Below are 27395 nucleotides of genomic sequence, written 5' to 3' on the forward strand. Positions count from 1 at the left end.
TAAAGATGAAGGTTAATATGTAGCATTATCTATACGTTAACCTAAGTGTTTAGCATTTAGCAGCTCAGTTAACCCAGCATCCTCAAGAACTCAATGCCACAGGCAATAAATACTACAAAAATAACAGCATGAAAGCTAAGTGGTAGAACATAATGTACCAGCTCTGTCTCTCCCCAGGTTGTACTGATTTCTTTCAACATGGTGCTATGCTCGCTACACCTCTCACCTCATCCTTCTGGCTCCCTGCTGTTCTCCAGTCTCCCTGACATGCCTACACAGTTGGACTGTAGCTGCCCTTACACAGGCATTTCACTAGCATAGATATTTTCCAGATGTCTGACTTGGGATATTGGCTACATGTGTGCTTTTGATGCATGTGATTTGCAAGTGGTGTGTATGTATGTGTAAATGTGAATGATGTGCACATTTGTGTATGCAGGATAGTGTTTATCATACAAATAAATCTGAAGATAAATATGCATATGTGTGAGGATACTTGTCTTGAAAAGTGCAAGTGAGTGTGCCACAGCATCCACAGCCATTTCTCATTTTATTAGCCATGGTGGCACATGGCATGATGAAAGGCATCATCAAAATAACTTAACTGCTGATGGAGCTGTGTTCTTAGGTTTTATGTGTGCCCTTGTCTTCTGTTTCAACTAAAGCAAACGTGTGTTATGTTATTTAGGGGGTTGAAAGCTCTGGGGAGCTTGCCTTTCTTTCTGACGCAAAGTCCCCCTGACTTACATCTACTGTTAGAAACACATCGGCAGGTGTTTTTCTAAAAGAAAAAAGTCTCAAACTGTGCTTATATCCAAAACATGAATAGATTGTTCATGCAATAATGGCTGACGTCTCTCCTCCCCTGTGCTGACTTTTATAAAGTCACATTCTCTCACACTTTAGTTAAATTGTTGTAACTTTTTAGTGCTATTAATTTCATAATGTGTGGTCTTCCTTTGTCAACATAACTGACAGTCCAAGCTTGTGTATTTGCCACTGTTCTGGGTAGGAGTTGCTTTTCTTGTATAACGTGTTAAATCACAAGAGAGAAGACAAAATGCCTGTCATCCAGATAAAGCTGATTACAATGCTTATCAGATACATGCAGATAATTATGGTCGTAATGCAAATGGAACAGCAGTCAAGATAACACAAAGCCTCTCCACCATCAAAAAGCATAGCAGGTGATGAAGAGATAGCATATGGTAGAGCCAATACCCGGCAACTGTTTTTGCTAAGACAACGCAAGCATGTCATGAATTTACAAAGCATACCACATACCAGAAATAGCTGGTCAATAAGCACGGAAATCCCCTGAGTGGCTACTGCCATAGATGACAGGAACTGGACTATTTGTAAAACCATAACCAGTTTGGTAGGTTTATATATTTAGATTGTCACTGGCAGAACGTATGTTTATATATGTATTGTGAAAGGTTTACTCTGCCTTGTTGTTTGTTTTTCTTGTAACTGTTGACTTACCAGTGGTTGTACTATAAAAGAATGCACTTGGCTGGCAGCTGTAAGCCTACAGAAGCCTCTATAAGCTTGGGAAAGCCTCTTTCTCCTCAGCTTACAGGTATGATGTATCCTCTTCACACTCTGAACCACTGTTATACTGCTGTTAGTGTTATCTTATAGAGTTGACATTGACTAGCCTCACACTGTCACTCACCACATGCCACACCAGAAAGTCAGCCCAGGCCAGATGAGGGTGAAGCATGCAAAGCATGGATTTACAAAAAAGAGACACCTGATGAAAATCAGCCAGAGACATGAATAGATAGTTAGATTGAGAACTCAAAGCTCAGTAACCTTGATGACATTAAATGGTTGTTTATGTGATGTCCCACACCAACTTTGGAAACACTGTTAACATTTATAACATTTATCTATCCTAACTACTGTCATTATTTTGTGACCTTGGGACCAAGCAGATGCAGTTAAACTGATTTCTCATAAATTATTTTGGTACTTCTTGAGGTTGGCAGTGAACATAGACTCCTCCCACATGATTCCATCTGCTTTATGTAGGGAAAACCAGTATAGACTAGATCAGATAAAGTCAAAGTCCATCAGATCAAGTCATGCAGGATCATACCAGACCAGACAAGATAAAAGTAGACCAGAACAGACCAGACATTACAATATTGAGCCTGTTGTTTTATGGCGTCAGTTGGTCATGCTGGTTACACTAGTAGATGCCTGTCAGATAGATCAAGATAGAGATAAACATTCTTACAGAGATTAGACTGTAATCTTACACAGGACTATGATAAATTATCACTATCATATCTCCTTTTAGTTTGTAGCCCGTTTGGTAGGCTCAAGAGTAAACCCAGTGTTCTAAATTAAATAAACTCTGCAGAGGTAGTTCAGCTAGTTTCTGAGTCACTCTAGATTGGCTGACATGTCAGCTGAACATACTGACATTAGCAATTATGTAGTTTATTTAACTTGTCTTACTCACTTGCTTATTTCTGCTGCTGTTTACTGCCTCCACTGCTGCTCTTTTAGGGCTTTGAACTAAACCTCAGATTTCACCTACTGGGGTTACCTACCAACAGGGGTCACTTTGACTTGCTACTGTATATCACTGACTGACTCACTGTCATAAGCTCACTTACTGTTGTTACCTCACCTCAGTAGTCTGTCTGTGTATCTGTGTAGCAGACTAGTTAACTGACTAATCAATAATGGAAGAACCATAATCTAACAGAATACACACATTTCACAAACACACTAATCTTACTGATAAGAAATTGCCTCAAAATTAGCTGCCCACCTCTGATGCTCCTGAACACTTGTGTTCATGGTTACCTTTTTTTTCACTTTTGCATCTTTTATAACAGCATTCAAACAACACACAAGCATGTTTTGCACTAGATAGTGTTTATCCACTGAGTTTAGCTTGTTAGTGTTGTGGTTTACATCTTGGAATTAGTTGCTTTCAATTTGCGTTGCATTCCAGCTGTCACATTTCTACTGCAAAGCAGCTGCTTATGCCTATCACAGCCATTCTCTTCAGTGGACATTTGAAGTGTGAGCTGTGTGGCTCACTTGTGGGTCACTTGTGGCTTGCGTGACTATGTTCTCGGTTCCTCTGTGTTTTTGTTTTCTGGTCTATTTTTCCCAAACCAGCTTGTATTTCCAGTATAAGTATAATCAAGTATATCAACCTGTGAAATGTATATAACTATTACTGTCATGAAATAAATAATAATCATACAATTCTTGAAATTAGGTTTAATGTACATAAAGCCGCACTAGATTTTTATTTCTACATGTTCACATTAAAGGTAACGCTGCCATTTCTTCTATGACTAAATGTATTTGATTTTGATGATGATACTGTACACACTGGACACTGACTCTGGTCTTCATTGAGTGACATGTTGAAGAGAGAGAGGGAGATGTCTTGACATTTTACCTTCCTCTGCAGTGTTAATGCTGCTAAGTGGGCCTCAATGTGCCATTGATCTGACCCAGACGACCAGGCATTCACATCCCTGTAAAAACACACTGGGGATGGGAGATGTAGAGTAATGCACCATGTCGTATTTGCTTTGTTAGCTCCCTAAGGCCTGGCCTCCCAGCTCCATTTATCAGGAGTGTTTGCACAAGGGGGTAATTTGTAATATTCACTCAAGGCTTTGGAGATAGAGCAGTGGGACAAAGGGTAGGAAGAAGATCGGTGGTTTGTTTTCTTTGGTCCAAACTGTAGTGGAAGTTTTATTTTGCAGCATTATTCCATTTGGTTTATTTAGGTTCACCCTACCCAGGTACAAGTAGGCAAAGGCTTATGAGTGAAAGTCACAAGGACTCACAAAATCCTTCTTCGCGTGACAAAGATTCAACTATAATGTAACTTGACATAGTTCCTTCATAGTTAAAAATACTCTAGTGAAAGACTAACTTTGAACTATATAATACTGCCTGCAGTCTCGGATGCTTAGCAGTTTTTCCACTGGCAGTCCTGAGTCAAATGATATGATATCATAGAAACTTCTCAAGTCAGTCCTGCAGCATAATTCACCAGTTTCTTGTTCTAAATACATGGCCTTGTCACAGCTCCAATGTTTTTCCAGAGGAAGAATATTAGGAAACATTGAACAACATCACAGACAATTGGTAAGTTTAGGTCAGGGTGTACGGCTCTCTACTCTGAGAAATGTTTGAGATGTTGTTTAATAGTGAATGAACTTCAATAAAATTGGCCTTGCTTTTCCATTTAGCACTTTACACTGTGGGACCTTGCTAGATGGTCAGAGTGAACTCAGACATTTGTCCTTGAAGAGAGAACATTGCTGTTAAATGGTTAAGGTAAGACTAATGCAGACATTGTACCTGGCCTGCAAGCTACAATGTCATTTCTTTTTGGAGTCAAGTTCAGTCTAGGAAGATCTATATTCTTGGGGTCATTCACAAATACTATGTACAGTTTACTGCACCATGTTGTAAGTTAAATGTTTATTGCAAACTTATATTTCTTAATATTCAGCATTGAGTTTCCCAAGGATCTGATGTTGTTTTGGCACACCACCTACCCTCAGCACTGCTGTTATTCAGCACAAAGCTGAGGTGAAGACATCTAATTAGGTTCTTAACTGTTTCACTTTGCACCACTTCCTCTCAGACATGAAAGTCTCAGTAGGTTTCGAGTGTGTCAGATTTGGATCTAGACCACTCCATCTCACAACTATTTGCCTAGTTAGATCAGATCTCTTTAAATGTGTGCATAGTATCAACACTCACATATACGACCAGACCATATTCAGTTGCTTCATTTTGAATATTTGTTATTACCATTCATTACTCCAATACTTAGTAGTAGTAGGTATAGTAGTGGTTTTGTAAAAATACAGTACAAGTCTATTGTGGTGCAATAGATAATGTGACATTTTGTTTTGAAAATACCCTTCTGTGTCCTCATTTCGGTCAGGTTAAAACATCTGCTTTTACAGAAAATATCTGCTGTTAAAAGGCTGCAACACATGCTGTTACACTGCCTCAGTCTCGACAGGTAAACATACACTTACAGTAATCATATAGATGCTTCTACCGAGAAACTCTGATATCCTTATTGCTAAACAGAAACACAACAGTGTCTATTTATGTGCCCTGGAAAACAGTCTTGTGGCGTTCTGAACGACATAAGATGTTGCAATCAAAGTAACTTAGCTGCAAGGCAGACGTGGTCTCTGGCCTTGCAGCTGCTGCAATATAAAAAGATGAAGAGAGAATGAAAGAAAGTGGAGGATAAAAAGCCTTTCCATCCGTAGAAGGTCAAGTAGGCAGGCAATTTTACCATATCTCCTATCTCTGTGGCAATGGTTCTAGCAGAAATTCACTGAACAGCAGTGTGAAAGAAATCACAGAGAGGTAATGGTGGAGGTAGAGGAGGAGTGGGGTCTTGTGGGAGTAGTTTTCCTCACACTACTGCTGGTCTATAGATTTATGTGATTTGGCCCCACTGTCTCCCTTCCTTTGATGAAATTCAATAAGTAAAGTATGGTAAAGTGCTTCTAAGCTTTGAGATGATTGCTGGGTGTCTCCAAAAGTGGATGAGTATCTGGAAACAACTATATGGTTAGAGAGTGCATGCATCTGTGTAATATCTGGGGCAAAGTGTTAGTGCCTTTTGTAGTGTTTTAGATTTGAGTGTCCTGATAAATACAATAACCATTGGCTTCGGAAGTCAAAAATCCATATTCATTGTCATTAATTAGGCATAACTAGTGCCAGTGATTTGGCCATGTTGAGTGTTAAGCAACAATGCAGGGTTGGGGGTATCTGACTCAGGTTTTTCTTGATTGTTGACAGAGCACAGCCCAGGTAAATGTCAAGCAGAATCAGATTCCCTTGTCTGTTGCTTCCTCCTTTGCTCCCTCTGTTCCTTTCACCACTGCTTTGGTATTGATTTAAGGCCAGATGTGGTCTCTGTAGATAGAGGCCTGGCTGGCTTGCAGGTGAGGTTGGCTGCAATTTAAATAAAAGACAATCCTAGTTCAAACAGCAACAGAAAAGCCCTGGGGCAGATCAATCACTCTTCTACATCTGAAACACAAATGTGCAAACGTATTGCAGTAGCCAAATGTACTTGCCTGCTGATGTATTATAACACCTACATAATAGACTATGTGTCTAGAGGCATTTGTTTTGGTCTAAAAACATTCTCATTTACGTTCCAGGATAGCCTTTGTTCTACCTTTGCTACTTGTCTTTTTCTGTCTTGTGTACGTCAAACCAAACAGGGTATAATTATAATACCAGAACATTTAATATGTAGCTACAAGCATGTGTATGACTTTTAATAATCAGGCTTTTAAGAGCAGGGAGTTTGGAATATTTGTACAATTTAACAGATCAGATCAGGGTTTCAGATCAGTTTGTCATCAACATAGCAGTGAAAATGTAGAGATATAGGTTACAATGTACTAGCTCCATAACAAAAATAGAAACCCAGATGTCTTTCCCCAAAGAGTCTGGTCAAATCATAAACAGAAAAGCAGACTGAAAAACAAATCAAATACCAAAAGTGAAAGTAAATACTGTATGTGTAAAAGTAGAATGTATATAGTGAATAGTAAAAGTACACTCAAGTCCATGTCAAAATACTGTGAGATCACATCATTAAGCACTATAAAAACAGTTCTTCAATTACCAGTTGTCATTTTCAGCATGTCATATGATCAAAAGATGTGTCCATATCAATAAGCAATTAATTTGAATCAGAATCAGTAGCAGGCAAGATGTCATTTAACAATTTTGTGTTTCAGGGTATTTCAGGTTTTTACTTCAGGTTTACAAAAACATGTTGAAACCAACTAAAACAGTCCTAATGAGTTACTGTCAAAATCTATAGAGTTTCATACTCCTAATCTTTTAAGTGTTTTGGATATTTGAGATCAGTTTCACTCTGAAGGAATGAGCATTTGGATCACGTTTTTGTCTTAGATAGTAGTTTTTTTTCTGTTGAATTCTGCAAGTTGCTGAATTGGTAAGCTGAACTTTACAGTCCCTTCTTTTATTTACATGGTGCATCTGCCTCCTACTACCTCCCTACATTTGTGTTTTGACTGTTTGAGAGCTCTATTAACAGCAGCAGTGTGAGTGGATCAGGACCCTGTGACCCCCTTCAGGAGTGCTGGTCATGCTGGTTGGTTAGGCTGTAGTGGTACTGTACTGCCCAGATTCTAGTCTGCCATCCTCCAGGCCTCCCTCTAGCTCCTGGGTCAGGCTGAGACTTTGAAGGCTAGCTGTTGAGATTCAGCAGACAGACGCCTCCTCTGGGGAGCTGACATCATTAGAGTGGAGAGCAGATCCCTGCTCCTCTCCAGCCTCAGAGAGGGGAAGTGAGAGATAAAGAAAGAGAGAGGGATAGAGAGGAAGAGGGGAGGATGGGTTTAAGCAATGCAAGGTCAAGATCGTGGCACAATTACCCTGGCAGCGTCATGCCCTGGGAGGCCAAAGCCCCTGACTTCTCACCCTGCCAAGGTCGCCTGGGCCACTCCTCAAGACAATTAGCCTCCCAATATCTTCCTGTCATTTCCACATTCACTGCTCACCTCCGTCTTCCTTCCCCTGCTCCTCCTGCTTTGCCAGCTACTTCATATGCTGTGAGCCTGTAGCAGTCATTTCCATGCTATAGAAACTGAATTTTCCACAACTCTTCATGCATGTATTTGTGTGTATACTTTACTGTTGCAATGTGTTACTGCCATCAAGTGGTGCTGTGAAAGTGCCTCATGCGCATGTACATACTCTCACCAACGCATACACACAAGCCCAAACAAAGACCTTGTACATGAAGGAGACAGAAGTGACACACTGAGTTTTTTTTTGGGTGCTGGAAGTGGCAGAGTGTCAGTCTGGATACTGTAATGTATGAGTGTATGCTGCTGGAAGGGGGGGCAAGTACAAACAGAGAAAAACACAACAGCGAGACAGCTAGTTGTGAATATGGGTCATCTTTGGTTTTTTTCACAATGTAAGACATGGTCTTCACTGTGTTGTGTTGAAGGCATGGAATTTGGTATCCAAAATGAAAATGGATTTCAAACTATCATAATAAATAATAAAAAAATATCTTTCCATGTTGAGGTTGTTGTCCAGCAACACAAAATCTGCAGGACAACTGAGATTTTAAAAATAAATCATCCAAGGCCATCCAAATCAAACTGCTAGATACAAGACAGATGCAGTGTATTATATGAAAACAGACCAAATACTTAAGATATTTCCACTCCAGTAGTCGCCAGATATTCCCTTTGTCTCTGCAGGGGAAATAACAAAACCCAAACAAATTATTACGTTCTGGAGAGCCAATGCAGTAATAGCATCAGTTGTTATACAACACATAATTTAATTCTAATAACATAATATCACTCAGGTATGACAGTACATTGTATGATTTAACAAAAACAGCTAGTGGCATCACTCAATCCCACATCAACAGTGGTTCTTCTCATCTTAAATTAAGCCGCCATTTAATTAAGTCATGTTAACTTCCCACACTTTTGATTGGCACAGATTTACACTTAAACTTTGTTTATCCCATGAGTGGGAACACATGGAACAGTCCAGGAGACAGCTTCATCCAGGATACAGCTTCATCCAAGGGGCCTTGCCAATTAGAATGCACAACGAATCCCCCTGTAAGCTTATTAAATCACTATTATCCCTATTAACACAATGGACATGATCCTCCTCTACCAACTGCATCCTCATTTTATGTAGTGTACATTGTGACAAGCAGTGCCTGTCAGATCATCTAATGTTGTGAATATGCTCACATATACACACATAAGGCACACACACAACTGTGCACAGGCACTCGCAGATAGCAGGGCTCAAATCCAGACGCATGTCAGCATTTTGAGGGATCATATAGATGCAAATGCATCCATGTAATTGCACAAGCAGTAGATCTGTGCTCTCTAGACTGGATGCTGTCATGTCAGCGGCTGATTCCATCTGCTTTTCATCATTTCTTTTTTTTTTTTTTTTTTTGCCTTTCCAAGACCTGATTTCCATACCAACCCATAGCTTTACAATCCTCTCATCTTATCTGCTCTGCTCCTTCCTCCTCCACCTCCTTTCCCTCCTCCCCCTGCTTGATCTCCCCCACCAGTCTATCTCTTCTTGTCCAAGCAGGAGTGATGGAACTGACAACAAGGAGGCAGATTTCTCAGCCAAACAACCAAATGACAGGGAGGAGGCCTCCTGCGTAGTTTCTCTTCTCCTCTTTCCTTCTCTCCTCCCATTTCCTCACCTCCTCTTACGTTTTCATCTTTCCTTACCTACCTTCTTCCAAATCTGGCATGCACAGACTACTTTAAGTATGCCATTGCAGTTTTGTGAGGAAGAAAGCATCAATCCTTCTGTATCCTCTTTCTACCTTCAGTCTTTTCCATTGGTTTCTAATTTCTTTCTCCTGTATTTACCCTCTCTGTCTTCTTGCTGCCTCTCCTGACCTCCTGTTATCCTCAGCAGCCTTCATAATCTTGCATGTCAGGTGCTCAAGCTGCACGCTTTCTGCATCTGGGCTTATAGGGATTTAAAACATTACTTATGCAGGCCTTCATATGGAGATAGATAAAAGCCAGTGTGACTGCAGTTTGATGGGCTACCAATCTACCAATTGGCTGCAAGTCAAAAGAGCAATGATTCTTTGCCGGGGAAGAAGGAGTTGGCTAGAGGGGATTGTGAGGAATGTACAAAGCCAAGTTTTGGTTTGTTTGTTTTTTTGTTTTTTTCTGTGCTCATTACTATGATTGGGGAAACATCATATTTTCCTTCTGTATTTGGTAGTCACATCCACTTTTTTTCACATTACATTTCACAATAGAGGAATGCATTTGAAATTTATCACAAGGAATGCAACTGAATTTACAATTTCACCTCATAATATGGCACTTAATGCATGTAACATACTGTCGACAAACTTACAGTTTATGCAAACAAATTAGTTTAAGTTGACATTGGTGTTGTAGACCAACCAAATTTAAATATGCCTAAAATGTTCAGAAAGATGAAAATATTTACATATGTTTATTTATACCCGGTGTATTTTTATTAACTTCATTTTGTAAATACAAGTAAAATACATTAAAAATGACATAAATCATAACAGCCTCTAGGCAGCAAGAAGATGTGAATGTAACAGGTGAAAATATGAAGACGAGTCAGTATTAGCTGGTACGTTGTGAGGAGACCCAATGCTATTTAGTACCAGGTGGAGTCATTTTTCCCACAAACTATGCTGCAAAATTATGCTGTTTACAGAAGGACCCAACAACACCCACTTCAATAGATGTTTTTCACAGCAGATAGTTTGACTTTTCATAGCAGGAACAGCACAGGTGGAACTAATTATATTAATGATGGCTTTGCTCCATTAAGTGTCCCAGTCAGCCATTCTGGTAAGCCAGCATGCTAAATACCAAGGCCTGAAAAATCTAAAAAGAATGCAGTCATAATTATGAATTACACCTGTGTCAAAATTACAGATGTGAAAAAGGTGTACTGTCATACATATTGAAATGGAAGAAAGAGGCTTACCCTGTTATGTGTTGGCTAGTTGAACAAACTTCAAACCACACGAGGGCTGAGATAATGACATCAGGACATGGCTTTGGTAGTTGTTAGCATTATTATCATCTAACAACCTAGTTATTAATATACAGGTTAACATGCTAGCGTTGGCGGTATTTGAGATACCACATCCAAAAATTTTCTCACATGCAGATTAACGTGCCAGCATTGGCACACCTGTATATTAATATCCGACAACTATCGCTAGCTATAGCTGTTAACATACGCATATTGACATGCAAGTGCATGCTAATAGCAAGTAAAAGCCCAGAAAATGACTTTAATTGCACTTGTTAGTTAGGATATATTAACTTTCCAAACACAGGTGCAACTAATAGCATTAGTCATTATTTATCTTATTAGTTACACTTATCCTGAAGTGACGAGCCCAAACACTATGAAAAAGGCTGTTTTTCTTTGCTGCTCTGAAATAAGCAAGACACAATCGTGCCAATAATGCAGCTGTAGACCTTGTTGGTAAGTTCCTTGTTGGTTCAGGTGAGCAGTAACATTGATCCATTGACTGGGTTGTAGAAACACTTTGCTGGAGTTTTGACAGTAGGAGTCAGGCTTTTACATAGTTTTTACATATAGATACACAGATAACAGTAAATACACAAGGTATTGTATATGTAAGCATTTGAGCCTTTTCAAATGCACACACAGATGCAGTACACATTTAAATATTTTAGCACGTACAGAATACACATATATTGCAGCTTCATTTTGCAAGTACACATACACACACTTCAACTCCCCTACCTCTTCCTCCCCTTCTCCATCCAACACATAACACTTCCTCCAAAATTCACTGGCAGTGTGTGCTGTGCAGGCATGAGATAACGTCCCAGAAGTTTTCCAAGGGCAGGACGAGTGCTCAGACATCAGAGGGAAGCCGCGTTGAGCCGAAGCTGATTCATTACATGTGTTGCATCTGCCTCCTATTAAAAAGCCCAGAGCACTCTGGCTGTCTCCCCCTGTCTCTCTCTCTCACTCTCTGACTGCAAACTACCTCCTGACTCCTCGCCTAGACCTCATCTCTCTCTCTCAAAAACTCCCTCTTTCTGTCTCTTTCCCCTAAGCTCTCCCTCTCCTCTGATGACATGCCTCAGCTCCCCACTAAGTCTTACAGATTAGCACTAGCATACTGGCTACAGTATGTAAGTTAAATTAATATGTGTCTCTAAGGCCAATACAAATATTTTAGGATCAAACCTGTCCATACATGCAAGATTGTGCCTATATACAATGCTTTTACATTTTGCCATTCTGTGCCTTGAAAGTCTAAATAGTCTAAATTTAATGTGGATTAATGGTATTCACTTTGAATTCTGTACTTGCCAGTGTGAAAATCAGCAAGTTCCGTGTACATTCTTTTTTCATTATGATTTAAATCATTTCGGTTCAATGGTGTTAACATGTGTTTGCATTTGCCTGGAACAGTTGTGTGACTTGTGCAAAAGTCATGTATTCGTCTTCCTCAATGCATATCTTATCTATTTGGCAAGTGTTTGATCAGATCGCTGAAGGCTGATATCTACCAAATGTTGACTCAGTTCATGAAAAAGTTAAGATTGTCCCTCTGCAACTGAAATTTCTGTTTTGGCCTCTTTATTCTGATTGACCTGCTGAACCGTGGCACCATTTAACTGTGGCAGTGGTAATTTTTCACTTTACTGTTTCATAGTGAGCTACAAGCTTTGCATGGTTTTTCTATTAGTCACGTTTTAAAATTCTGCGGGTTGGTAGTTTTCTTATGAGCTGTCCTGGCTATTGCTAATGTTGCTAATGCTAACTAGAGTGTGATAGATATGTTGGCTGCTAAGTAAAAGGGATTACACTAAATCTACACATGGCAGTGATATTTCTAAGATTATTTAGAAACTGTATTGCCATTACAAGGTTTGTTCACCAGAGTGCACTGACATGGTTAGCTTTCCAACTAAATCAATTTTTTTTAGATACCAAATACAGAAATCTGTGTTGGCGTAAAAATTCTGTTTCCTGTGTCTGGCCCTAAAAACACATTTCTTCCAAACATGCACTGCCTTTATGTGGTAAAGGTAAAAAAAAAAAATCATAATCTCCTGTTTGATAATGACAGATTTAAAAACCCTTGCAGTTCTGTCATTTATTGACCATATGGACCGCAGGAATATGGGCCCCAAAGAATAGGTAGTAGTTGTTACCAAGATAACAACCAATGGATATTGAAATTGACCAATACATTAATAAGAAACTGGCAATAGGTTGGATCTCTATTGCCAGCTGTTACCACCTTTATACAACACCAAACCTTAAGTGGAATGACATTATCAGGATCTGTGTATTGTAAACAAAATCATTTCAAGACGTAGTGTTTCTGAGACTCTCTTATTATAACTGAATGACACTGTCATTCAAAGACTTTTACTCAGGTCAAGGAAATCACAGTAATTTTAAATCCTTCTCTTTCCATTTTTGTGCTTGATCAAAAAGAGACATATAGTACTAAAAAATGTACAACGACTAACTACATCTACCTAAGGAGGAATGACCATACTCACTTTCTAATCGTGTGTTCACATTGCTGTTGGTCATTGGTCCATTGCTCATTGGTCAGCACTAAAGCAATACCATATTGATTAGGAAACACGGCACGATTTTACTCAGACATTCCATTATAGAGCCATTTCCTTACCTGACTGAAGAACACAGTCAAAAGTTAGACCAATTGGAAGTTTCAGACTGTTCTTCATCTAGCGTTTTTTTAATCACTTGCTCATTTCCTTTACCCCACAATCTCATCTTCAGTGTTTTAATTATGTCTTGGTGAATGATAGCTCGTTTTAAGGTGTGTGTGTGTGTGTTTGGTGGACTTGTTAAAAGGGGCCTTTTTGCAGCGTGTACGTCTGCTCCAGCTGATAATTATTTCAGATTACATTAGAGGAAATTAAACATTTCTTAAAGTACGTGTGAGGGTGACAAAGTTATCAAGTGTAGTCACAGGAGAGAGTGTGAATGTTGCACTTCCAAAAATGTAATTTTTTCGACTGCTAATAAGATCATTTTCAAGTGTTAAAAAATAATTAATGGTGTTACAGCAGTTGAGCAGAACTGTCTTTAGTACATGGATCACTGATACACAGTGGTCAATGATGAAAGTAATTGCTGGTGAAAAGTGTGTAAATTATTAAAGCGATTAAAGTGATATGCAACATTCCTTATCATTTATACAAACATGATGCACAAAGTGTTTCAAATTGGTTTTTGGCTGATCACTGTGGCTGGAATCCAGTCTTACAGTGGTAGAGCCCTATAAAGTTCCTGATGAAATAGCGGTCACAATTATTTTGTAATGATCCTAATAGTTCTTGTCAGTATTTTTGTATTATGTGACCTACATCTGGAATTGCTTAGTATTTACAGAAAACAGTATTTGCTTTGATATTTAATCAACTTGTGAGTTCAAGTTGTGAAAATCTTTGTGTGTAGTCAGACATTCTGTCATTTCAACGTCTGTCTGGGCCGCTGATCTGTCCCGCCAGCAGACTCTTATCAGCTGATAAAAGTGTTTACGCCAGCCTTATCTCTGTCCATTTAAAGGTTAAGGAGTTGAGAGTCATAACTGATAAAGCCTTTTCACATGAAACTGTTGCAGAATCTGTGATTGATGCAGCATACCTACACTTACTATGGTCACAGTGTTGAGCAGTGAAAAACACTTTGACCTGCAAGTAGGAGGCAAATTTTATCTCACACTTTCAGACATCAGAAAGATGCAATCAATAATTTGGTTGAAATATTTCTACAGTCACAAAAAAGTCTGTTTTAATGCTTTTAGTTCCATCTTGAAGCCTTTTTCACAAAACAAAATATATACATTATCATTAAAATGGTTGTGATGATAGGGAGCTGTAGGTAATGTGGACCTTAACTGGCATTTTAAAGGTTTTTTAAAATTATTTTATTCAGTTTTTATTATATTTTTTATTATTATATTTATATTCTGCTAATTTATCATCAGCATTATACTGCATTTTCTGTTTTTTCAAGGTTAACACTCGTTTTTGCAGCAGCTCTTTAGGGTTTGAGAATATATATATATGTCTTTTTTTTCCATGCCTCCCCATTACCTTGAAAATACACTTGGTGATTGAAAGGTGTGCTGAGATAATAACAGCACAGAGAGGTACAGCAGCACACACTTGAAAATGAATGAATAAATCATTCTCTCTCTTACTCTCCAAAAGGTTTTGCCGACCACTAAGTGCAAATGTGGCATTTTCAGTGGCATGTACCACAACCTGAAGTTGTTTTACTGCGACTTTGAATGTGCCCTGGTTTTTGAAAGCCAAAGTGAACTTTGACTTGCAAATAATCATTTTGAGTTAAAAAAGATTATAGCACATGTGGGCGCCCTCATAGCCAAATGGTTAGGGAGCGTGGGCCCTAGTGGTCTGAGCAGGCGGACCCGATCCGGCCGGACTTTTACTGCATGTCGTTTCCCCACTCTCTCCCTGTTTCCTGTCTCTCTCACTGTCCTATCAATAAAGGCAAAAAAGCCTGAAAAAATACTTTAAAAAAAAAGAAAAAAGATTATAGTACAGCCTCCAAAGTGAACACCATTTGATTTTTTCTTGTTAGCATGCATAAAGCTTTTGCAAAATGCACTCACTGCTTTCAACGCTAATAGTGTACACAGAAATCAAAGCTGTGTGTTTCTTACAGAGCAATAAGAGAGGAGGAAGATCTGCATAATGTTTGCTCCAGCAATGAAGAGCAAAACGCAGATCCACAACATTGCTCCCTTGTTTTCCTTCCAATAACATCATTAGCATTTTGACATCATCGGCCTAATTGTTGTTGGTAGCTCTGAGAAATGCTTGCCTTGGAGTGGGAGTCAGGAGGTAGAGGAGGGGGCTGGGGTGTTTCTGCTGTAAGGCCTTCTGCTTATCAGTGCAGGGCAGATACTGTTCCTATGGTCCTGGCTGACAGGTGAGGGGTGTGTATGTGTGTGTGTGTCTGTCGGTTGTGGTTGTCATTGAACCCCCGGGACAGGTGCTGAGGGATGGTTTCGTATTTGGGAGCAGGTGCACCCCACCCCCCTTCCTCCTCTCTTGCCTTGTTCCCTCACTCCCCCAGGAGGCATATGGTGAGAGTGATTGGAGAGACCTGGGGGCCCACGGGGAGTGCTCCTCTCCCCAGTTCATCTGTTTCAGACAGGGCCCTGCGGGACACTCAGGCTCTCCTGAGATCCCTGTTGGCTGGGAATCAGGCCGAGGAGGCGGTTTTGCTTTCACGTTGACTGCTTTGTTACAGTGTTTGGAGGTCGCAGTGGCCACCCCAGTTAGCTTTACACTGTGCAGCATTCTACGCTGCACAGGACACATGCTGAACAGTCAGTAGGTCACACCCTCTAATTTGTTTGCTCCATACCTCATTTATACATGAGTGTTGCTTTTAATCTGACTCTTGTCGTGTCCTTGTGTCACTGCTTGGAATAGAAACGCCATCTTGCTGTGATTTCACAGGCTCTTATTTGTGAACCAGCGTACAAATGTGATGTAGCTCTGAGTGCACTCGCAGAGAGAGTTATGGGGGCATTTTAGGCCTTGTATAATATGTATACCCATTTTTATGTGGTCATTTATTATAAGGCGAACTCTATGAATAATGTATGATTAAAAGGCGTAATGGATACACTGGGACTCGTCAAAATAAAAGCAAAAATCCATTTGCTCTCCCTGTAGTAAATCCACTAGCTTGTCCTTGGGCTAATTTCCAACTTGGGACTTGGTGGGGGAGTGAGTGCATGTCTTGATAGCAATTCCAAGGGAGGGAGGTGTTGGTTGTACTGTAAGGTGAGAGAGTGAGAGAGAGAGAAGGGGGAGGAGGAGGAAAAGTAAAATGAGACATGGATGAGGAACAAAGCCAGGAACACCTCTTTTTCTTCATGCCTCCCTCCCTCATCTTACTCTATCCCAGCCTCTCTCTCCTTCCCTCTCTCCTGTCTCTGTCTCTCACCATCTTACAGCTCCTTCCCCCTGCCTCTGAGCAGCTGCCACTTCTGAGCCTGAAGAAAATGAAGGCAGATGAATCAATTTGGCCTGTGGCCCTAAAGTGCACTTGTCTGCACCCTAGCCTGGGTGGGGGGGATAATGAGCCGATAGATTGAGCCGGTGCCGGAGACCGGCACTGAGCGCCTAGGTGCCTCAGCCCGTCGCACCATCGGGCCCCCCTCACATACACACAGTGCTGATGCCTCCCAGAGCAGCGGTAGCAGCCTGTCGCTGGGTTAATGGGGGTGAGGGTCCTTTGCGCAGGACACTTTTCAGAACAAATTAGAGGAAGGATCTGTATCCATCCTCTTCAGCCCTCCCTTTCCTGTATTGTCCCTCATCTCCTCCCTGCCCTGTGCATGGGAAGCCCAGAGAGGAGATCTGAGTGTGGTAGTGCGGAGCAGAAGAGCATCACGACAGCTAGAAAGGTAGGAGCGGGCAGGGGACAAGGTCCAAGATCCTAGGGTAATGAGGATTGACACTGGGACAAGGCTGAGGCACAGCCTCCCTGAGCGCTGTTGACAGGTGACGGCAGGCTAGGGAGAGATGAGGCAGAGGAGTGAGAGGAGCTGGAGCAAGGAGAGGAAAAGCGAGGTCAGGACTAACAGTTTCTCTTATTCAAGGGGGAGAAAGGTGGGAGACCGCACAGCCATCCGATGCTCCCCCTAAAACCTCCTGCAAGGTGAAGGAGGAGGGAGGATCAAAGGAGCAAAACAACAAAGCATCACCCGCCAGCCTCTAGCCAGCTCCCTGCTGACAGGCTGCAGATTGATCGACACTGCAAGGAGAGTGAGGAGGAGTGAAAGGAAAAGGAAAGTTAGCCAAGCCTAACATGAACTGATGTGAACCACTGCTGTCTCTGTCGATGCCTCGACTAGTCCTTTCTTAGCGGGGGGGGGTTTGTGACTTCACCCAGGGTTAGAGTGGTATAAATGAGCAAACCCAAGTCGGAACTACTCAACTTGGGGGGAAATTAAGATGCTAGAGGGCCCTTTGAAGATAATTAAAGAGCACAGAGCGGCAGCCTCCAGAGAGGGACTGCAGACATGTTCAATACCGAGACTAATGGAGCTAATTTCCAGTACATTATTCATGTAAAACACAGGCCCTGACTTAGCTATGTTTTTTCTATGTCTTTTCTATCTGTCATCTCAAGTCAAACTGCCCCCCCACCCAAGATTAATCATGTTCACTTGCTGTTTCAGCCTGATTAACCTCGCCCCGATACTGTATGGGTTAAACCTCCAATGTAAACAAATTTAATCCACACAGAAAATCCTCCTTAAAATAGCCAGGTGGCCAAGACTTGCTCCCTCTGGACTTCCTAGAGAGTATTTCAAAGGCATTACCTCAAGCAAAGTGGAAAGGCATTATGACCTTGAACTATGTCACCACTCGTAACCAATCACATCTCTGTAGAGACCACTAGCCCCACCCTCAAACTCACTAACTTGTCCTTTAACATTAAGTAGACCAAAAAGGAAAAAAACAACACATGAAAGCTGTACAGTTGGGACCTCAGGGCCAATTAAACACCTCCCCAGACAGGAAATTAGTCCCTGCCTTAATCACAGGCAGTCAGGGTTGTCAGTCTTTTGTCAGAGTTGGTGAATTCCAGCCTGGATCAATTGCTGTCCTGTCCTGTTGAACAGCGGCTCAGGGAATGGTCCTTGCACGTTGCATCATTAACCTAGGTGCCTAATTAGAGGCTGTGCTCTGATCAATAGCCAAGTTGATTGCTGACTGGGTAATGTAGTTGCTGGCCCCAGAGGAGACGGAAACACTTGGCCGCCTTCAGGAATTTGTCAGCAACGCTGATGCTGGGTAAACAAAGTAATCAACGGCTGCACTTGACGGCAATGTGTCACAGACTGTACCTCAACGTTCTGTCTCTGCCTCCATGCCTGCCTACCTGCCAACAAGGAATTTTCTTTTTGTGCTCTCCTTGAGAGAAGGAAATCAAAAAGGCCACCATCTATTTTGAGATTCAAGGAGTGATTAGGCTGACAGCTAGTCGAGACAGAGCGAGGCAGAGGGAGAGGCGGGTAGAGGTGGAAGTCAAACCTGATTAGGCCCACCTGCCAGGTTTCTCTTCCTTCCATCTCTGCACCCTGATTGCTTGGCGGCAGCTCCCTACTCTTCTCCGCCACACTCACCTCATCCCACCCTCATTCTGTCACTGTTGACCTCAGCGCACTGCTAATGCCCCTTGGCCAATCAGCATGCTTGCCCTGGCGGCAGCAGGGTAATTAAAAGGGAATTGTGTCTACTTGGCATGTGAGCTGGTGGGCACAAGGGTAGACAAACATTCTCTCTCTGCCGCCTTTCCTCCCTCCCTCTCTCCCAGCCAGGTGGTAGCGTACAGGACCTGTCAGATTAGCTGATGACCCTTTTAATTCTAGCCCAGCCGGGGGCCATAATTGATATTTACCGGGAAAGGTTAATTGTAGCAGTGATCTGCTTAAATTACAGTGGAGATCAGGAGACCGGGGCCAGCCACCGGGGGAGCTGCTACACGCAAACTGCTAGTCAAATGGATTACACCCCGCGGCCATCGCCACTGTACTCCAAGGTGGGGAAGCAGCACGGGACATTGTGATTGGCCATTGCTGCACCAGCACAGAGTCTACCTTGCTGAGCTCGCCAACCTCCCATCTGGCTGGGAATTTGGATTTACGCCAACTGTGGGTCTTGATGGCCTGCAATAAAACAAGCCTTCCATGTTGGCGTTAGGGTTGCTATGATGTGCCTGAACACACATACTGGCATTTGTACATTTAAGCTGCTAAAAGCAACAAAAGGTTTTCCCACTGATCTTTTTATTCATTTGAGCATTTTCATGACCAGATAATAGCAGAATAATGATGGATAATAATAATGAAAACAAAAGCATAAATCTTTTTTTCTCTAAAATGTTGTCTTGGTAACAGTGGAATTAAGTATATTATTTAGTGTTGTCTACTCACAGCTGATGCTACTGCTATTTTTTTATTTTCACTGACACAGAGCTGTTGTTTGCCTTGTGTAGTTAGTTAATCAGTGTGCCATCTTGTGAGGGAGTGGAGTGGGTAGGGAATTTAGTGGATTCAAACTTGGTACTGAGTCTACCTGTTTAGCAACATTTTTTATATTGGATGTAGGCCAAAGCTAATGTAAGCACATTATACAAACTTCTAGCTATTGTTGCCTATCGAAGACTTACCTGAGTTGAACAACAATGGATGAATGATGGTGGAGTATTAGCAGAATAATAAAGCTGATTTTAAAAACTAATAATGAACTAAAAAAACAAGTCAAATTCAACACAGTCCACAGAAAAAATATCTGAATTTAGAATGGTGCCCTAAATCCACGAATGCTGTAGTACCACAAAGCGCCATCCATGAATGTGAGGCGAACCATGTACACACATTTAACAATCTATAAATAAATGCAAAAGAACTTAAAATATTTTTAGCTATTTATATGTACAGGAAGCAGATTTTTTCAGGCTTACAGTTTACAGGGATTACTGAATTGTCACTGCTGCATTCCTGTCGCTGGCTGGTATGACTGGCACCACTGAGTCAAGGTTTGAGGTTGCAGGTGTTTTTGCTACAGCCAGCTCTGCTTTGCATTTACCCAAAGCACAAACTGACACTGAGCTGTGAGACAGCACATCAACTTTGTGTTTCCCCCAGGTTAAGAATAGAAGGACCATGGCCCACTGAAAGTCAGTTGAAGCTATTGTAGTTACGCTGCATTGTCAATGATAATGTCATTTTGCTATAAAATGATAGCAAACATTGTGTTCAATGCTATCATGAAGCACATTCAGCTTTAAGCGAGATGGTTTTTCAAGAACAGAATGAAAAAAAAGAAAGACTAAAAAAAGATAAAGTAACACCATGCTGTGCTTTGGAATAGATTCACAGTAAAATCCATATCATTAGTATTTAACTGGCAAAACAACACTGGCACAGTCTGAATGTATAATGTATAATTGTATATAACTAATTATATATAATGATTTAAATCTTCCTCTTATGGAAGATAAATTAATTATTCCTCTTAATTTATGCCCCAGAAATGTCTAAAAAAGTAACCATAAATCACCACCTTTCAGGTTATGTTTCTTAGTTGTGAACACAGTGGTTTGGTTTATGAGGCAAGTACATGATTTTAAGATGTCCTGGTCTTTTCTTGTGTCCCTTGTAGATCAAACCTTTGGCGCTACGTCCGGTCAAAGTCAGCGAGGACGAGACGGTGCAGGAGCTCAGCAGACCGCACAGGAGCAACTCTAAGGAGCAGCTCAGTGAGGTGAGACCCTGGACAAGACCTTTCCCCTTTTCAAAGACCTCCTACAGAGAGCCAGGCTATCCACTTTCACAGGCCAAGGCAGGGGACCCCTGCCATTCTAAAGTGGGATACAGAGAGCGGGTGGACGAACATTGAGGCCAAGATCAGAGGGCAGCCGGTGCAGTAGCTCCTGCTGTTTCCAGCTTTCACCTCATTAATCCGCAATGCATTGGGGAAACGACTGGTTTGCTGGCAACATGTAGACAGGAAATGAGCATCACCTAGTTGGCCTGGCATTATTTAAAGCATGGCACAGTTAAATGTAGTCATGACCTAATATGGTTCAGCCAGGTGTGGGCTGACCTCACTGACCCCAGAGTGAAATGAGTTAAAGAAACTGTTCCAATTATCGCTGCACCAGCATCCATATGCTAGCCCATTTAGAGGATGAGTAGGTGGCAAAGGAAAATGGAGGCCAGACATTGGTTCAGCATAAGGGATGAAATAATGCAATTTAGATACAGAGGAAGTAATGAGAATTTATGCAAAATCCCAAGCGGCTCATTTTAAATGAATGTAGAAATATGCTTCCTAACTAATGCCTGTCAAGCAGGCCTCCCAAACCTAACTAAATTCAATCAGACTGTTCATTTAGCTGACGAAAGTAAGAGGGGAGAGAGAGAGGGAGAGAAAAAAAGAAGAGGAAGGAAACTATGCAGCTTCCTCTTTCAGCAGGCGTAAAATGATGGAACGAAAAAGATTTTAATGAACTTATTAAATACATTGTTTTAAGCTATTCAGCATTCCAATTGAAAATCCGGCCTGATGAAAAAAAGAAAAATCACCCGGCCTAATTTTTTCTATCTTCATCCTCTTTTTCTAAGCCTTGCTGCTCTGTTTCTCTCGTGCACTGTCCCCCCTCTTCCCCTCGCACTGTTTCTCTTGAATTTGTGTAAAAGGCTGTCTTTTAATGAAAAAGTCAGGAGGAAGAGGCGGGCTTGTCAGATAAAAGACCGACGCCGGTTGACAGCTCTGACAGGGATATACGACAAGCACCAAGAAGGAGAAAGGGGTGGGGGGTGGGGGGTGTTGGTGGTGGTTCTTGCAGTGATGGTGGGGGGTGGGAGTTTGGGGGGCACTGATGAAAATTGCACGCTGTAATCGCAGACGGTGTTAGATGTGGCATGTCTCTCTAATCTGCTGCCAAATAAACGGTGCACAGACGCTGATCGTTGTAACCACACCATCCATATCTATCCATCTCTCTCTCTCCACCCCATCTTTACCTTTCTCTTTCTGTGTCTGTCTGTGTCTGTCCTTCTCTCTCTGCTGGCTGTTGTATTCCACCAAGTGAAGGCCTGGACATGACGCACACAGTGATATTCCTCACCAACACCATGTCATTGTCTCACGTATATTTCTTATTTTTTCAGCTCCATGAAATCTCCGCCACCACACCGAGAGCACTGCTAATTTTCGTAAAATACGCTCCACCACATCAAAGTGGCTCCCCAGCTTTAAGAGCTCTTAACTAATGATGCCGCGTCGGCAACGAGTAAAATGGATTTCTCTTGTCTTACCGCCAAAGGAAATGGAGACAAATGCGACATGCGGACGCGCCCGCCTGCCCGCCTGTAAAAACAGTCATGCATCAATTTGGAAGCAGGGGGTAAAAAAAAAATTGCAGGGGATGCTGTTTGTTCATTGCTATGGTTGTGTCTTTATCTGTTTATTTTGACTAGGTAATTGTGCCTGCGGTGCAGCGGGGCCCCGGCACTAAGCCACACAGGGATTAGGGAAATGTGAGGTGGTGGAGGGGGGTGGGTTCCAATGCATCTGTGTCCTGCGGAGGAGAGGGCGGCAGTTGCGGTGCTGTCATGGTCTCTAACACCCTCCTGTATCCACCCACAACCACCCACATGCACCCAAACCCACCCACCTACCTGATCCTCCTGCCACAGAGGGCATACACATCCACATCCCTTTCCTCATCATGCTCCAATGAGCTCTGATTGGTCTGCCTCTTGGCCTCCGTGCAGCGACAAAAACCAATAGTCTGAGTTGATAGAAGATGGACTGGACCCTCCCCTCTTGTCGCCATGTTTTTCTTTTTTCTGTCTTTTTTTGTAAGGAGAGTGGAGGAGGGGGCATGGAAATGGGGAGAGGATTAGGGGGCGGATTTAGCAACATTTCTCTTCTCCAGGGCTGTTTAGTTAACCCTTAAATGCCGCCAGCATCCGCCCCATCCCTCTCACCACCAGAGCCACCACTACACACACACACACACACATACGCACACACTCGTCCTCCTCCCTCCCCCACACTCCCTCTCTGGGGCGGGTTCTTAAATCCTTTTGAAGTCCTAAGCGCTGCAGAAATCCATTGAGAGCCATGTATAATGGCTTTTAAGAGAGAGTGTTTAGCTGTATGCCGACCCTATGGCTTATGAACCACTGGCGTTTTAATGGATCCCCCCTTTCCCTCCCCTCTTTTCCTCCCTTCACTGGCACTAAATCCAATGGATTGTCCCTCATTATCATTTAAATAAGCCTCTCTTTCTCCTCAGAATGCTCCAAGTTGAATGAACTCTACATAGTAAGGCTAATTCCAAATGGCCTTGGCCTCCCACCACCTATGCACATGCGCCCATGTACTCACACACACACACACACAAACACATGTATATATATACACACATTTGGGTGCACTCACAACATGCACACACACAGACAACAGACCGCATTCTCACTGGAACATACTTTTGGCCCTTTTGTATCCACAGATTTTGCCTTATGTGCAGTTCTTCCTCCCCACTCCTCTGGCCTCTTCTCTGGTTGTGGTAGTGAAGGGAGCAGAGGGGTTGAGCAGAGTGGGAATAGCCTTTTGATTCCCGCAGAGCCTGCTTTCCGGTTCACGGCAGGGCTCCTCCCTAATCGTCACCACAGGAGCTGTCCTGCGAATCAGAGGGGCACACAGGCGTTGATGAGGGCTGAGGCCTTGAGCAGGTGTGGGAGAATGGATGAGGGGCATCGGTAGGGTGCAAAACAAGGGAGGCAGTGATGGTGAAGGTGTGGGGGAGGTCGGTTGGATTGAAGGTGGACCTATGGATGAAATTGGTCTAGCAGAAAAGTCCCCTCCAGAGACCAGGGGGGAGAGATTGCCAATCTAGACAGAGGAATAAAAGCAGTGAAAAGTGGAAGTGGAGGGAGGGATTTGGAGATTGGTATTCGTGCTGGGCGCTGACAGACAGAGCCGAAGAACAGAACAAAACCCAGCCTTTTCTGTCTCTATCCTGCCGTTGTTCAGCATTTAGAGGACTGCATTAGGAAACACAGGAGGAGTTTGATGGGCCAAAACACCTCCCAAAATGCATGATGAGATATTTACCCTGAGTACAAACAGGACTAATATAACGTAATGAAAAACATTTGTTTTGGTTCTGAAACCCAATTTCAAAAAAAGATTCTACAAAATAATGACAAAATTGAAAAATACCATTTAATGAAGGATAATGTAAGTTTGGATAGAAAAAAAAAACATATTTCTATACTTTGGATTGTCTTTTACAGTAAATGTTTACACAATGTCTTGTCTTTTTTAAATAAAATATATATACAGCATTTTGGAAATTATGTTGGCTTTTATATGCCCTATATTTACAAATGATTAGCATTTTAAGAAATTATAAGATTATTAAAAGTATCTGCCCAGTTATCCTAAGATACCTGTTGATGCTACTCTTATTCCATTCTGTTTGTTTTGAGTGCAAAGCAAATACTGGGAAAATAATAAGATGGAATAAGAGAAGCCATCATTTTCAGCCAGCAGGGTACCTGAGCTGTCACTCACTCTTGGAACAACAATTTCTATATCAAGGAGTGTTATCATTTTATCTACTGATGCAAGTGATGGATTCACTCCCATGTGCCTATCAATGTCAGATGGCACTCTTGAACACACAGAAGGAAGTGATGTCAAACAAATAAATGGTGACACTTAATGCTGACCTGAATTGCAACACATTTTCTGTATTATAAAAGAAGCAATAATTTTGGCTATTAGATGTCAGCAGGCAAAGATTATAACACGTCAGTAACCACGCACGTATCCCACAATTTCAGAACCATTTTTTAAGTAAAGCATGTATAGTTCACACTGTGCTTAAAATTCACTTACACAGCTGTAGAATAGCTAGTTTCATTATAATTTTAGCAAATAATTAAGGTTTTCAACAATCTATTTATCTATGTCAGCTCAAATGAAGTCTGTCAGCAGGATGGGAGTGATTGTTTTAGAGCAGGTGTGCCTCAGCTACCCCCAGTGGTGGAAGCCAGAATGTATGGGAGTGATGTGTGGGCGGGAGTTACATGGCAGGGCGGGTAAAAGGTTAACGTGAATATTGATATTAAAGCGGCACTGCTTCATCATGTCTGTGTCAGCGAGTGAAACGCACCTTAAAGGTCATCCCTGTTCTCCTCTCTCTCCCTACAGAGTTCCACTCACTCGCTGTCAGGCCGCGGCTACTCGGTAAGTGACATTTTCATGCTTCATAGCTTTACGGCAGAATTACAATCTCCAACGACCCGCTTTATGGCCCCGGCGCTCGACATTTTAATTATGTTAAATAGAGTAATGGAGAAATCATGATATTAGGAACATTAATTCTGGCTGACTGACTGATTAAATTGCGGGAAGGTGTCCTGCGCTACCTTGGCGAGAAGAGCCTCGTTTTATTGGCATCGATCAGCGCCATTCGACGCTGCTGCAATTTGGCTGTCAGAGTTTTATGTCTTCCTCCAGTGACTGTCAGTGGAGGATCCTTTTGCTCACATATCAGACAATATGGCTAAAAGCCTTTTAAAGGCCCCCGCATCTATGCAATAAATACAATTTCTCACAGCTAGAGAACTGTGTTACATTTACACCTTCAAGGAAGATCCATAGCAGTTAAACATGTCTTATGATCTGCTGGCACTGAGCGTGCATTAATAGCAGTCAGTGAGATGGTCTTTATCATAGAACATGTAGAGTGTTGTTCAAGGTAAATGTGCCTGAGAGGAATATTTAGTGATGCCTTGGAAAACATCAGCCCAATCTTTTCAAACATACACAAGCTCACAAATTGTCAGAGCAGGACTATTTTTATCCTTTGAAAGCATCTGTTGCCTTGCCCCAGTGCGTTTTCAAACTGTAAATTTGTGCTCTTCCCCTCCCATTGTTTCAATGATGTGTCTAGTCTCTGGGTAATAGAGACAGCGGTCGTCCTTTATGTCCTTTGCTTAAAGGGGAACTCATAAGAGGAACATTCTTTAAAGTGTGCTACTTTTAGCTGATGAGTGGCATATGGCAGTTCTTATTGCAGCTTGGAAGCAATCATCCCGACAAACAAAACAACTATAAATGGTTTGTCATCGTTAATCTGCCTCAAAGGACTGCAGTTAAAACGTTGAACAAAGCTTAACTTCAAAAGGCATTGATCTCTGTGCAATCTTTTTTTTTTTGTTTTGTTTTGTTTTAATAGAACATGTCACATTCCTATTCCCCAGCGGCTGCATACTCACAGATGGATGAAAACAAACAAGACCTTCCAAAAAAGCTTGTGGAGCCCTTTGGCTCAAGCTGTCAGTTTGAGTCGACAGGGAACGAGGCCTTCTCTTTATCTGAAAAGAGGAAGGAGGGAGTCAGAGAGAGAGAGAGAGCACAGAAATAGAGATGGAGGGGGGCTTGGCAGTGGTGGTGTGGGGGCAGGGGCACTGTGCAAGCAAAGGAAAGTCCAGTAACAAGGGCAGGAAGTTTCACGTTGTCTGGCTTCCTCTCTTGCTATCCGACGGTGCTATCTGCAGCGTTTGTAGCCTCTGGGCACCTCCTGGGTGCTGAGCTCTGACTTTCAATCTGCTCTGCTGCCAGGCCCGCTTGATTTCTGGGGTCTCCTTATCTGTAAGTGCTTCAGGCTTTACAGTATGATGGTTTCGAAGGGGGATATGGGGTGTAGGGTCGGGGGGCTCCAGGGAACTGCCAGGCAGAGGCTGAGTGGGTATGGGAGGAGGAATAGAATGAGGAAAAGGCCAGGGGCTGGAGAGAGTGTTATGGCTGGAGGAAGAGGAAGTGAGAGGCTATGTATGTGGGTGGAGGGCTGGTTGTAAGGTGGGGAGGGGGAGTGTGAGGGTCAACAAGGCGGGCACAGAGGCGCAGTTAGCGCCACCGGCCACCAGTAGCACAAACAGAGCTATCTGCTTGTTGGCCCCTGGCCCCGCCTCTCCACAAACAATCAAAAAATCAAGCTGGTGGATAGGGGCTGGTTATCTGTCACAAGGCGCTAAGAGGTAAAAAAGGCAATCTCTCCTGACAGTTTGTTTTCTACTTTTATGGGAGATAACGCCTCTTCTTGTTTATGCTTCCATATGTCTCCCTTCTTCTGCTGCCTGCCAGGCTTGAATGGCCTCGTTTGAATGGTTTACACAAGAATGTAGAGAAGTT

The 27395-nt window shown here is 42.2% G+C and overlaps 1 protein-coding gene across 7 annotated transcripts in view; it reads left to right on the forward strand.

Moving 5' to 3' along the window:
• The window catches only part of fbrsl1 (fibrosin-like 1), a 265820-nt gene that overhangs the window by 95365 nt on the left and 143060 nt on the right, over positions 1-27395 (forward strand). For all 7 annotated transcript variants that reach the window (XM_018668828.2, XM_018668829.2, XM_051075365.1 and 4 more), the window contains exons 3-4: positions 20838-20939; positions 25410-25445. In XM_018668828.2, the coding sequence (XP_018524344.1) occupies positions 20838-20939; positions 25410-25445 (138 nt within the window). The remainder of the gene's footprint in view (positions 1-20837; positions 20940-25409; positions 25446-27395) is intronic.

Source organism: Lates calcarifer, linkage group LG13 (assembly GCF_001640805.2).
Source record: "Lates calcarifer isolate ASB-BC8 linkage group LG13, TLL_Latcal_v3, whole genome shotgun sequence".
NCBI lineage: Eukaryota > Metazoa > Chordata > Actinopteri > Centropomidae > Lates > Lates calcarifer.